The sequence below is a fragment of the Podarcis melisellensis genome (genome assembly GCF_964234715.1).
Source record: "Podarcis melisellensis genome assembly, chromosome: 8".
Taxonomy (NCBI): domain Eukaryota; kingdom Metazoa; phylum Chordata; class Lepidosauria; order Squamata; family Lacertidae; genus Podarcis; species Podarcis melisellensis.
The window spans coordinates 54,130,353-54,143,769 of NC_138540.1; the positions used below are offsets into that span (position 1 = coordinate 54,130,353).

The 13,417-nt window shown below is 44.5% G+C and overlaps 1 protein-coding gene across 1 annotated transcript in view; it reads left to right on the forward strand.

The window, feature by feature from the left end:
- Nucleotides 1-13,417, forward strand: part of GPI (glucose-6-phosphate isomerase) — a 34,087-nt gene extending 20,670 nt beyond the window's left edge. The window contains exons 8-18 of the mRNA XM_081921654.1: nucleotides 1,485-1,529; nucleotides 2,425-2,478; nucleotides 4,777-4,837; nucleotides 5,285-5,328; nucleotides 6,053-6,205; nucleotides 6,678-6,807; nucleotides 7,942-8,018; nucleotides 10,067-10,195; nucleotides 11,311-11,386; nucleotides 11,482-11,548; nucleotides 12,854-13,417. Coding sequence (XP_081777780.1) covers nucleotides 1,485-1,529; nucleotides 2,425-2,478; nucleotides 4,777-4,837; nucleotides 5,285-5,328; nucleotides 6,053-6,205; nucleotides 6,678-6,807; nucleotides 7,942-8,018; nucleotides 10,067-10,195; nucleotides 11,311-11,386; nucleotides 11,482-11,548; nucleotides 12,854-12,977 — 960 coding nt within the window. The 3' untranslated portion in view covers nucleotides 12,978-13,417. The remainder of the gene's footprint in view (nucleotides 1-1,484; nucleotides 1,530-2,424; nucleotides 2,479-4,776; nucleotides 4,838-5,284; nucleotides 5,329-6,052; nucleotides 6,206-6,677; nucleotides 6,808-7,941; nucleotides 8,019-10,066; nucleotides 10,196-11,310; nucleotides 11,387-11,481; nucleotides 11,549-12,853) is intronic.

Consider the following 13,417-nt stretch of genomic DNA (forward strand, 5'->3'; position numbering starts at 1 on the left):
AATCTGGGTTGGAATAATCATCATGGAAAGTTCAGGGCTGGATCCAGCACTTCTGGGGGACTGAAAGCGAGGCAAGCTCAGTGTGCAAGCAGTGGGTACACTACAGTAGGTACACTATAATATTTTTATTTATACTCCTCCCAATATAAGCATACAAAACACACCAAACCATTTCGTGCTTTTTAAAACAAATGTAACTATCTTCAACCCCTAAACTTGCTTTCTAGAATGATAGAATATTAATATACCACTGTTTAATTGATACGCCGTTTAATGCCCAGGAGGGGATCCTTGGCATTGCTTTATGCTCTGCCTCTGTGCCCAACAAGTCTGGTGGTGTTGCTGTTAAATGCCAGGTTGGTTTGATCCAATGCTGTGCTTTTGTAACCGGTGTATGAGCTGCAGCTGGTAAAAAGTACCCCTGTGTGCTTATGCCATCATTGCATGGTGGTGAGCTGTAAAGTCTTGAGAAGGAAGTTGGTTGTGCTCATTCCTCAGGTGAATTCATTTCTGCAGCAGGAACAGTTCCTTCCAGGTTTGCTGGAGTACAACCCACCTCCTCCAGCCCCCATAGGTCAGGAGTGATGGGAGTTGTTGTTCAGAGACTTGGGGAGGGGGTACCATGTTGGGTACCCCTGCTATGTATAAACCGGAGCTCAACTCTACTCAGTTGGTCAGCTAGTAATAATATTTGAGGCAAGCTTAGCTACTCTGGAGAACAGTCAGCAAATGCTGTCCCAAGGGAATACATACTTGAGTTGATATTTATCTTAATTGAATATTAATTGAGGGAGTGGCTTTCATGTTGTGTTCTCAGAAACATTGATTTTCCTCAGCTTATTGATGTTCCTTGATAAGAAGCTCAGTAATGACTGACATGCTCTCCCTCCCAAAAGGCAGTTTGCCCACCTCCTACCTGATTTCCCACCTGGCTGCACCTTTGGTGTTGGGAATGCTCTGAAGTGCAAACTCAATTCATTATTCCAGCTCTTGGTAACACTTTGCAGCCTGTCTGGCATCCCTTTGGACAAGGCCTGTTGCGTAAAGCATAGCAGGAATCTTTTTGTAGGGTACAGGATATCATTGATTCATGTGACACTCTGTAAAAACAAACACACAGGCAGAAAACCAATTTTTGTGGTAGCAACAGTTTTTAGTATGTTAGGTTTTAACATCTTCTTTCACCTGGTGGTTTCAGTAACGTTTATTGTGGTGGTGATTTTAGGAATGAAGGACTTCCCTTTTTTTTAGACTGCTGGCTTTATGATGAGTTAAATTTTGCTGGAGTTTTTAAAACGATGTATGCCTTTGCTGAATAAAGATTCCATGAAAAAAAACCCGGATAGGATATTTAGCCTTGGGGAGGGGGAGCAGCAGTGGTGGTCTCTGAACTTTAGTTATGATTTCCAGGGCTGTCGTGGCAGTTCAGAATATCTTGATTGTTTCGTTATCCAACAATCTTCCTTCCTTCCTTTTCTTTCAAGCCTGCGGCTGTGGCCAAGCACTTTGCTGCCTTGTCTACCAACGGGGTGAGTATTTCAGTTTACTGTAAGTTTTTGTAGTTTTTTGCCCTTCTAGAACAATTTAATAGCAGTGTTGGGATCAAAGTAATGTGATGTAGGAGATCAGTGATGCTAAGTCTCCTGTTGTTTTACAAAACAGCTGTTGCCTTGAAGATGTGGGAACATTTTGATGACTTTAGGTCTTCCCCTACCGAGTTTGTAGCATATTTGAGGAAATTGCATGGCTGGAAGGAAAGGGTTAACCCCCTCCCCTCCATTGCCATTCCTAAATCCCCCAGTGTTTGGCCCACAGCTTCTTGTTTGGGCCACAGCTGAAAATATATGATGGAAATAGAAAGCAGTACTATTGGAATTTCTTGAAATATTCTACAGACTTACAGTGAATTGATCCTACGTGTGCTGGTTCTTAACTTGCCAAAATGGCACTCCTTGCTGAATCGGGTGGGGTCTCCTAACAACTCTCAGCAGCACCCTTAGCAAACTACAGCTCCCAGAATTCTTTGGGAGGTGTCATTGGCTGTTTAAAGTGGTATAATGCTTTTAGTGTATAGTGTGAATGTGGCCTTATTCTTCCTTCTCTCTTTAAGAAATACAGTCACAATAATATATTGGGTGCTCTGTCCCTATAGATGTAAATAGTGTTGCTGAGGGTTTCCCAAGAAAGCTCTGCTTTGATAAACATTCCTACTGCGGCTTCTCAGCCACTGAATGTGTTTTGATTATGTATTTTCCCAACCCTAACTGGAGATCCCATTGAGGGTTGAACCTGGGGCCTTCTTTATGCAAAGCAGCTGCTCCACCATTGAGCCACAGCCCTAGTAACTTTTGCAGGCTTCTCTGCCTAGCACCAATCTGATCTCTAACTGTTGCTCTCTCCCCCCCCCCTTTTCCCCTTTTTTAGCCTAAAGTTAAAGACTTTGGAATTGACACTCAGAACATGTTCGAGTTTTGGGACGTAAGTAAAACCTGCTATGCAAGTCTATCATTGGACAATAGGACAGTGCTTCTCACGCTTCTAGAATTCAGGCTCCCCACATACACGTTTTCCTTCGGATACACAGGGAATCATTGCATGCAGCCTACTTCTGCACCCAGGAACCTGTTGTGAGGCAGCAATGCTACTGAATACCAGTTGCTGGAAGCAACACGGGGGGTGGGGGGAGAGGTCTTGTGCTTGGCTCCTGCTTGTGGGCTTCCCAGAAGAGGCGTCCGGTTGACCACTGTGAGAATAGGAAGCTGGACTAAATGGGTTATCAGCCTGATCCAGACAGCTCTTCTTACATTCTTAGTTTTTTGTTTACTAAAACAACAAACTGTTAATGCTCAAACATACGTTAACATGTACACAGACAGATACACACCAATGGATCAGAGTCTTCTCCTAAACATCCAGAGCCAGTGTGGTGTAGTGGTTAAGAGCGCTAGTCTCGTAATCTGGGGGACTGGGTTCGCATCTCTGCTCCTCCACATGCAGCTGCTGGGTGACCTTGGGCCAGTCACACTTCTTTGAAGTCTCTCAGCCCCACTCACCTCACAGAGTGTTTGTTGTGGGGGAGGAAGGGAAAGGAGGAGGTTAGCCGCTTTGAGACTCCTTCGGGTAGTGATAAAGCGGGATATCAAATCCAAACTCTTCTTCTTGTGTTAACCAAGTGGGGGGAAGGAAAGCTTCCATTACTTTGCCCAATCTTTAAAGCCATACAGGTTGGTAGGCATCACTGCCTCAGGACCTGATAATTCCTAGGAACTGTATATGCCTTCCAGGTGTGAACCTCCCTCCTCAGTTTGGGATAGAATTAAAGTCCGTTCCGCAGCAGCAGCAGCGATGTGCTGACCCCCCCTCCCCTTTGCTAATATTTGCAGTGCGGGGGAGCTTTGATGAAGGGCAGATTTTAGGGGTCACCACCATGAATACACTGCAGAAAGTCTGGCCTCTTTGGCTCTTTTGCTGAGGAACTTGTCAAAGGTCAGGCTAGGAGGCCTCTGAACACATTTCAGTCTAGACAGCTGCTGGTAATAGGAGATAGTTTGCTGCTCCCAACTTCTGGTCTCCATGAGTTATTATAAGCTGTGACATTTTGCCTGATGGGAGCCTACTGTATATAATCTAGGTCAGTAAAAAGGTCAAATGTCAGCCTTGCTTGAGATCTTGAAAGTGGTGCTGGGGCTGAACTTCGACCTTTGAGCTTATCATAAACTGCCTGGCAGTGAAGAATCCAAAGTTCATGACCGTCCAAGGATTTGGCTGCACCTTTTCCTTACCTCATCCTCCTGCCATAGAAAGGTGTCCCTTTCCCACTTCCCATGTGCCAGATTCCTCCTTAAGGTGCCCAAGCTCAGGCGGCAAAGCTCTGCCCCAAATGCATATCCTGAAAGACCTGGCGCTGGGAATGCCCATTCGCTCCCTTTCGTCTGGCCCCTCATTTTTCCCTAGTTTGGTGGGTCAAACTTCCCCTTATCCCTCTTTTCTAAGTCCTAAGAATCCAAAAGTTCCAGGGTTGTAGCTAGTGCTCACTCTACTCATAGTAGACCTATTGAAATTTGTTTGCATGACTAACGTGGGTGCATTAATTTCAGTGATCTGCTCTGAGTAGCTACAACCCACAGTAATTTTGCTTAAAACATCTGTTTTGTGATTTATGTTGTAATGGCCACTGGTGACAAACAATAACAGGCACTTTGGAACTCCTTGCCTCTTGATTTGAGGCAGGTGCCATCACTAGTTTTTGGTGCCTGTTAAAACAACTTGAGGCAAACCTATGCAGGCAAACCTATGAGGCAAACCTATGCAGACATTCAGAAGTTGCATGTTTTATTTTTATTTTGCTACTTTTTCCATCTTTTGCATATTTTTAATATCTCTTTTCTATCAATAACTAATGTTTTATTTTATAAAACATTATAATATATTACATCAAGCAGTATATATATATTTAAAAATACTTGACTGACTTTTCCTGTAAACTCCCCACCCCCAAGTGATATAGAGATGTTGTTACAATGCCTGTTTCTGCCATGGACTCAATCTACAGCCACCTTTGCTCTCCAGACATTTTGGGCTAGAAACTCCCCCATCAGCGACGCTGGCTGTGGGGCTAAAGGAGTAGTTCAAAATATCTGGAAAGCACCCAGTTGAAGTGAATTGGGGGTTCTGTGCTGGAGTGCTTTGCAGAGGAGTCCCTGGTGGTTTGTGCCTAGAATACCTTGATCTTCTCAAATGACTTTCCTCTCACCCTACCCTCTTTTCTGTTTGCAGTGGGTTGGTGGCCGTTATTCATTGTGGTCTGCCATTGGCCTCTCCATTGCTCTACATATTGGTACGTACCCAGAGTTCTTGGCATGATATCTTCTACTGCTACTATGCTGGGCTGATACCTTTGGTTTTGGGGGCTTAAAAAAAAAATCAAGTATATTTTAGAAAGCGAACTACTTTTTTTTATTAAAAAAATTGAGTGGCTCATAACTTTGCAGATAGCTGTTTCTGGTTCTCAAAACTAGAATAGAAATCTAATGAAAATGGGGGCAGGGAGCAGCCTTCTTCTCTTCTTTCCAAATTGAATGCTGTGTTGACTCAGTAGGGTTAAATTGTACAGGCACGTTGGGTTTGGATCATCAAAATCTAAACCACAAACTGCTTTTGAGTTTGACAAACCTAGCAAGCAAACGAAACATTGAGGAATAGAATTTTGCAGTTGTGTGGTTTGCAAACAGGCGTTTCCACTTAATAATACTGGTGTTTGCTTTTTTTAAAAAAATCTATTTAGGTTATGATAACTTCGAGAAGCTGCTTGCTGGAGCCCATTGGATGGTGAGTATTTGGGTATTCTTCACAGATGATTGTGTCTCCACCTATTTGGTGACTTTAAACTAGGATTAGACAAAGTCATGGAGGAGAGGGCTATCAGTAGCTACTAGCCAATTCTGATATGCTTTGCACCGGAAGCAGTAATACTTCTGAACACCAGTCGCTGGGAACCTCAGGAGGGGGAGTGTGCTGCTCTTGAACTCTGGTCCTTCAAGAGAGCTTTCCATTAAGGCCTCAGAATGGCCACTATGAGAACAGGATGCTGGACTAGATGGGTCATCAGCCTGATCAGAAGGGCTCTTCTTAAGGTTTTAACCTGGTTGTTAGCTGGGGTCATGTAGGGCAAGCAAGAAACATCCCCCCCAAAATTCTTAATCAGTCATCTCTCTGGCTTGGTAGATCGCAAGCATTGGTCATACACAGTGAAAATCCATGCAACTCCCATTCACAGTTACAGGAACTGGTTGAAGCACCACTGGCTGAATGGGTTCTTACTTTCCAGTATGTTCAGAGGTTCTAGTATTATCTCCCCCTCTGCCCAGTGCACTGTTGGCTTTCACAAAGTAAAAACTTCTGCTTTCTACTGCTAGCAGCCAGCTCTGCGTTGCTCTAAAGAAGCTGGAGTTTCATGAGTGTGTTTGAAGTTGGGTCCAGGATGGCCCTTGTGTGCTGTAGGTTTGGTTTTGATAACATGGGTGTGTTTTATATCCATTTATTTGCATAACAGGACAATCACTTCCGCACCACTCCGCTGGAGAAGAACGTGCCCGTGTTGCTGGCAATGCTGGGGGTCTGGTATATCAACTGCTTTGGGACTGAGACCCATGCGCTTCTGCCCTACGACCAGTACATGCACCGCTTTGCAGCATACTTCCAGCAGGTAAGGAGTCGTTGTCCTTGGAGTCATTCCCTTGTGCTCCTTATCGGTTGGTCGGCTCTCTGAATCCAGGCTTGCAATCTTAAGAGTGGAATAAGGATCCTTGAATGTACGTTGGGTGCAGGGAAGCATCCACGTTAATTACAGTTTGTGGGTTGTTCCACCAATAAGAGTTGTGGCTTGTTGGGTCACAGGCTGCCAGTGCTGCACTGAGTGTAGGTCTCTGTCCAACCCTCCTGGTGGTGCACAATTAGCTGTGTGTGTCTCCTCTGTTCTGGCTGATTCTAGTACTATGTATGCCTATATATGGTTGCATTGCTGATGTTTTACTGTATGTCTTTTATTGAAATGAGTTTTATTTCATGATTATTATTTTTGTTATACCTTTGCAAGTAGCTTGGAGACTTCTAAGGTGACTAATAAATTGAATTGGTGATGATTTATGTATTAAGTCTGAACTTCTGCTGTCACTTAGGGAGACATGGAATCCAATGGGAAATACATCACCAAGAAGGGCACTCGTGTGAATTACAATACTGGTCCAATTGTGTGGGGTGAGCCTGGAACCAATGGGCAGCACGCTTTCTATCAGCTGATCCATCAAGGTATGTTGAAAAGTGGATCCCATATTCTGAACATTTTAGTAGAGCCAGTTATCCCAGAGTTGGAAGGAGCTTTAGAGGCGGTGTCTCGTCCAGAAAAGGCAATATAGGACGACCAGGCAGGTGCCTGACCAAGCTGCACCTAATAACCTAATAAGAGCAACCCACATATCCAGACAACCTATGCCACTGTTAAACAACAACTTCAGTGTTGTTGATTTCCATGCCTGCTTTCCATAGTTAAACCCAGCTGAAGGTGGCTTACAACATCAAAAGATGTACACACACACACACACACACACAAATATAGATATATATATAGTAGATTATGTAGTCATGATCAGTAAATGAAAACATCTCAGCAAGTATACAATTAAACAATCCCCACATGAGTCGTAATAAGGTCTAACAATAAAAATACACAATTAAATCTTGACCCCCAACAAAAATCTGAGCACCAGTTTCTGTAGTGGGAGCCAGTCAGCCACCCACCCACCCACCCTGTGGCCAGGTGGTAATAGATCAGTTAAAGCAGGGAGCAGGTCATGTAGGACTCCCAGCAAAGATCGTCTTCTCGTGTTCAGTTGAAATCTGCAAATTACACATATTTAAAATTCATCTGGTTTTTATTGCTTATATCCCACACTTCATTCAAGTAGCTCAAGGCATCATGCACAGTCCCCCCCCCCCCCGTATTACCCTCACAACAACCTTGTGAGGTAGGTTAGCCTGAGAGGGGGTTGACTGGCTCAAGGTGATGCAGTGAGCTTCACAGCTGATTTGGGGATCTGAACCCTGGTCTCCCAGGTCCTGACCAGACCTTGTAACCTTCACTAGTATACCACATTGGTTCACGTTCTGTCCTTTGGCGTAGCAGAGAGCAAGTTGATGTATCTCAGGCACTTATTAATCTGGCCTCTGTAATAGTGCTCCAGTTTGATGTGAAGTAAGCATCTGCATAAGCCACTGTCAGTGTGTTGCAGCAGCAGAGATGCCAGGTCACTTAAAACTAAAGCAGCAAATTAGAATTTGTTTCCTAAGGTTAGCCTTATAGAACAAGTTTTCTTAATTATCTCTGTAAAGTAACTTAACTGCATCAAGTGAGACTCTCATAATTTTTATTTTATTTTTTGGTAGGAACTCGTATGATCCCTTGTGACTTCCTCATCCCAGTCCAGACGCAGAATCCTATCAGGAAAGGGCTGCATCACAAGGTGAATGGCCAACAACCAATAGCTTGTTTTCAAAGCAGTTTCTTGCATGTGGGAAAACTTGCATACCACAGAGAAAGCAGATCCTTGCAAGAGATTATTATTTGGAGATGCTTTCATACAAACTCAAGACACTCCCTTGTACAGTGGAACCTCTACTCATGTACGGAATCCGTTCTGGAGGTCCTTTCGTGAGTCGATCTGGGTCGCTGGGAGAAGCGCCGTTCTGCGCGTGCGCATTTTGTGGCTGTGTAGTTCTGCACATCTGCGGACAGCCGCTTCTGCGCATATGCAGACAGCGGCAGCTGCTTCTGCGCGTGCACAAATCATGGCAAACCCAGTATTTACTTCCGGGTTTGACGCGGTCGCGAGTTGGATTGTTCGCGAGTAGGGGCGGTTGTAAGTCACGGTTCTGCTGTACTGAATCAGTTTGCATGTCTGTTGAGCCCAACCTGGACTTCAGCTCCTGCCAGCACAGGGTTTTGAAGTATAGCTGTGTATAAAACAAGTACATTGAACAAAATTGCTATTTGGCATAATTCTATAATATGTATACATACATATGTGGATATATTTTACCTTGTGTAGCATAGTTGGCTTGGCTCAGCTTCTTGCTTTGATGAGATTTGTAAGAAATGAAGCCCAGTCTCTGGGTTCTGAGATTCCAGCATGTGCTATCAGAAGTGAATAGGTTCCATCTTCCTTGCTTTAAAGGGAGGCAGTGGCTAGCAAAGGGACTTGGCAACAGGCCTCCAGCCAGAGATACATTTTTTTAGCACACTAGATGTGTCAACCAGCTTACCAATTATAGGATGTGCTTGTTAGAATTCTGCCCGGTCAGAGGGATGTGCCAGTCTTCCAGGCACCGGCAGAATATTCCTTGTGACCTCCCGGCTGCGCCACTCTGCTGATAAGCAGCCGAGGTCTCGGCAATTCTTCTCAGACTGTGAGAAGAACACACCGTTCTTCCTCTCTCCCCTTTGGTGTCCCCAGGGAGGGGAAAGAAGCAGACAGAAATCTATTTACATCTTTTATTCCTGTCTTTTACTTCAGTACAGAGAAAATATGTCTTCACTCATCAGCAGTTAGAATAAACTCCACTCTCCACCCATGTACATCCTGTACAGGTCATATGACACACTCTGAGCTAACATCCGGTGCTCAGTACAGAATGGACTGCCCCTTTGTGCCCATGGCAACAGTCACAAACTTCCTGTTTGGCTTTCCAGCCACAAGCAGCAGACTTGGCTGCTATAGCCTTTGCTTGCTGCAGCATTGCTGCTTTAGAATAACAGTGCTATCAATTATTGGTTTTGGGGAAGTGGGGGTGGGGTGGAGTTGGGTGAATAATCATGGTTAAAAAGGCAGTTATCCTCATTGTTCCTTTTTGGATTTCACTTCCTTCAATCATAGTATTTGCAATCCTGCCCTAACCATTTATATTTTAATAGTAACTGAAATTGGCACCTTCCAAAATCTGGCAATTGCCAACATGGGCACTACCAGTAAATATTCAATTAATAGCTTAAAATGAGCATTTAAGTTGAAATAAATTCAACAGGGCTAGCTCACTTGCCTTTTTTTAGGTGTTGGCCAATAATTTTGTGGATCTCTGTTAAGCTGGAATCCCAAAATGTGGCAACTTCATTGCATTCCTACCACATGTGCGAGAAGTGCCCCTTATTTTTGCAGCCCTCCAACACCATGGGGTATGAATTGGATTTATATATTTGCCAAGCATAGAGGAGTAAGGTGCCATTTCTGGAATGCTTTCAGTGCAATTTCCTTAAATGAAGCTGGAATTGCTTTGTAGGGAAATTTTGTCCACGTGGTATTCCAATCCTTGGCAATAGAAATAAAAATATTAATATGAACAGTTGTGATATGCAAATCTATTTTATTATGTGTTTTTTAAACTTTTTTTTAAAAAAGGATGGAGAAAATCAGCAGCAGGGTATCTAAAATACGAAAAGGCAAACCACCTCTCTGTCCTAATCCTGGTCACCACAGAAAATGACACAGGCCTCTCTCTCTCTCCCCTTTCCTGCTAGATCCTTCTGGCCAATTTCCTTGCCCAGACTGAGGCCTTAATGAAAGGGAAGACCGCAGACGAAGCTCGTAAAGAGCTGCAGGCTTCTGGGCTGAGCGGGGATGCCCTGGAGAAGATTCTTCCACACAAGGTACCTCAGTTGCAGCACCGTTTCAAGCACCTGGGTGGTTCACAGGCATTGCACCATGGTTTTGCAACTGGATGGATAAACTGAAGGCTAACCAGGGTGACTCCCCTGTGAGGAAAGGTTGCTGTGTTAGGGGCTTCTTAGAGGAAAGGTGAGCAAGAGGTGACATTATAGACGTTGATGAAATTATGGCTACCGTGGAGAAAGTGGGTAGGGAAAAGTCCTGTCCTTCAATAACACCAGAACTCACGGCCATCCAATGAAGCAGAATGTTGGAAGATTCAGGACAGTAAAGAAATAATAATAATTTATTTATACTCCGCCCATCTGACTGGGTTTCCCCAACCACTCTGGGTAGCTCCCAACAGAATATTAAATACACGATAAAACATCAAAGATTAAAAACTTCCCTAAAGAAAGGACTTCTTCACACAGCTCAGAGTTAAATTGTGGAACTTGCTCCCACAGAAGGCAGTGGTGGCCAGCAGCTTTAGATGGCTTTAAAAAACAGTTTTGGACAAATTAATAGAAAAGGCAGTCAGTGGCTATTAGCTGTCAGGGGCAGTAATGTTTCTGAATACCAGTTGCTGGAAACCATAGCAGGGGAGAACACTCTTCTTGCTTGCTGGTTTTCGACAGGCATCTGGTTGGTCACTCTGAGAATAGGATGCTGGACTAAGTGGGCCATTGGTCTGATCCTGCCGGCTGTTCTAGTGTTCTTATGATACTGAGCCACCTACAGGCAAAGACTAGTTTGACACTATGGCCTGAACAGTCATCTGTTTTGAAGTGGTATCAAAATATTTATTGTCTTTAGAGTCTTACAGGGAAGGCAGGTCCCTGCTCCAAGGACACTACAAATCTAAGCCTGTTGGTGACAGCCAGGCACCAAACAAGGGATGAGTATGGGTGCTTGAGCTTTTGCTTTTATGAGCCGTAAGGACCCAAATGTTCAGACACAAGCTTGTTCAAGGGGAGATTTGAAGAAGTGGCACACCCTGTAGCTCTTACGGTTTTTCACTGATGATTTGGCTGTGAAACACTAAGATGCATTATTGACAGGTGTCTGAAGAGTAGAGTGTAATAATAAATGCTTATCTTTTGTGTTTCCTTTATAGGTCTTTGAAGGAAACCGCCCAACCAATTCCATTGTGTTTACTAAGCTTAACCCATTCATCCTTGGAGCCTTAATTGGTAAACGTCTTACTCTTGAGTATTTGTATCATAGGTTGCTTTGTCTTCTATAAGATTCACTATTCATCCTGCCTGTCTTCTTTCATCTGTTACAGCGATGTATGAACATAAGATCTTTGTTCAAGGAGTTGTATGGGATATCAACAGCTATGACCAGTGGGGGTAAGTCACTTTCATGTATATGGGGGGAGGGGCTTTCCTTGCAAAATGAGTCTCTGCTTTCCTAGGGGTTGGACTCCCACTGAACTTGAAAGGAGCCAAGATCAGTCTAGGCCAAACTTGTTTCATAGTGGAAGAATAAGCTATTTGCACCTTGGCCTATTGCTGTAGCAACTTTACTAAAGGATAAGCAGGTATGTTCTTGACAGGTTGGACTGATCTTCTCACACAATTGATGGCAGTGAAGTTTCCCCTTCAGACAACCAAGCTGCACTTACTGAAAAGCCTCCTGCTTTTTTTGGTTATGCTTTTATAAATAAAAACACCCCAAAAAGCAAAAGTTAAACATACATAGGTAAAGGGACCCCTGACCATTAGGTCCAGTCGTGGCCGACTCTGGGGTTGCAGCGCTCAACTCACTTTATTGGCTGAGGGAGCCGGTGTACAGCTTCTGGGTCATGTGGCCAGAATGACTAAGCCACTTCTGGCGAACCAGAGCAGCGCACGGAAATGCCGTTTACCTTCCCGCCAGAGCGGTACCTATTTATCTACTTGCACTTTGAGGTGCTTTCGAACTGCTAGGTTGGCAGGAGCAGGGACCGAGTAACGGGAGCTCACCCCATTGCGGGGATTCGAACCGCCGACCTTCTGATCAGCAAGTCCTAGGCTCTGTGGTTTAACCCACAGCGCCACCCACGTCCCATTAAACATACATAGTTGGAAACATAAACTGAAGGGAATGTATTATTCCCCTTTATTTAAGGGGAATAATCCCACCTTTATTAAGAAGAGCCTTGCTGGATCAGGCCAAAGGGGGTTCATCCAGTCTAACATCCTGTTCTCACAGTGGCCACCCAGGCACCTGTGGGAAATGTGCAAGCAGAATTTGAGCCCAAGAAACCCTCTTCCCCTCCTGTGGTTTCCAGCAACTGGTATTCAGGAACATTACTGTCTCCAAACTGAAGGCAGAGCAATATCCATCAAGATTAGTAACCATGGAAATACACATTCTGGATTGCTTCTTCTCAGCCAGTAAAACTGTTCCCGTCAGTGTGGCTCAACAGCTAGCTAGCATGTATTTGGACTGGGAAGACCTCGGTTCAATCCTGTGCTCAGCCACAAAGCCTGCCCTGTGCACCTCAGGTTGCACTGCCTACCACCGATTGTGTGGTTGCAGGCCTTGCTAATTTGCACCCATGCTGCCCTAAGCTTCTTGGAGGAAAACCAGGTTATAACCAGTGTCTAAGCCAGGCCTTTGGCCTCTAGCCTAAATCCATCCTTTTCCTTCCCTTTGTATGTAAAAACCAGCGTTGAGCTTGGAAAGCAGCTGGCCAAGAAAATTGAGCCAGAACTGGAATCTGATGCACCAGTGACATCTCACGATTCCTCCACCAACGGGCTGATCGACTTCATCAAGAAACACCGGGCCTGATCCGAGGGCAGGAGGGCTGCGTGCCAACGACAATCCAACCTCCAAACACCCAGATCGATGTTGTAGTCTGTGCTTCGTTAACCACTCTTAACCGGAATAGCACTATTTTCACCAGTTCTGGCCTCTCTTCACTTGTTAGCTGTTAACGGTTAGCCTTGTTGCTTTTTTGAGCGTTGTTGCAAACAAAACCTTTTTTAATCTTGTGACACCTGGAAAATGCTGTTTAGTTGCTGTTTGTGGCAGCTGAATTGTAACTGTTGGGTACTGTTCCCCCACCCACTCACTTCCTGCTCCAGCTCCACTCTGTATTGCCTAGATGGAAGCTGCACAACAGGCGGCAGCAAAAAAAAACCCTTTGCCTGCACTGTATCTTGTGAAGCTGGTGCCATTGTGAGACACCCCACCCCAACTTGTACAAGATTATACCACAGTTAACTAAA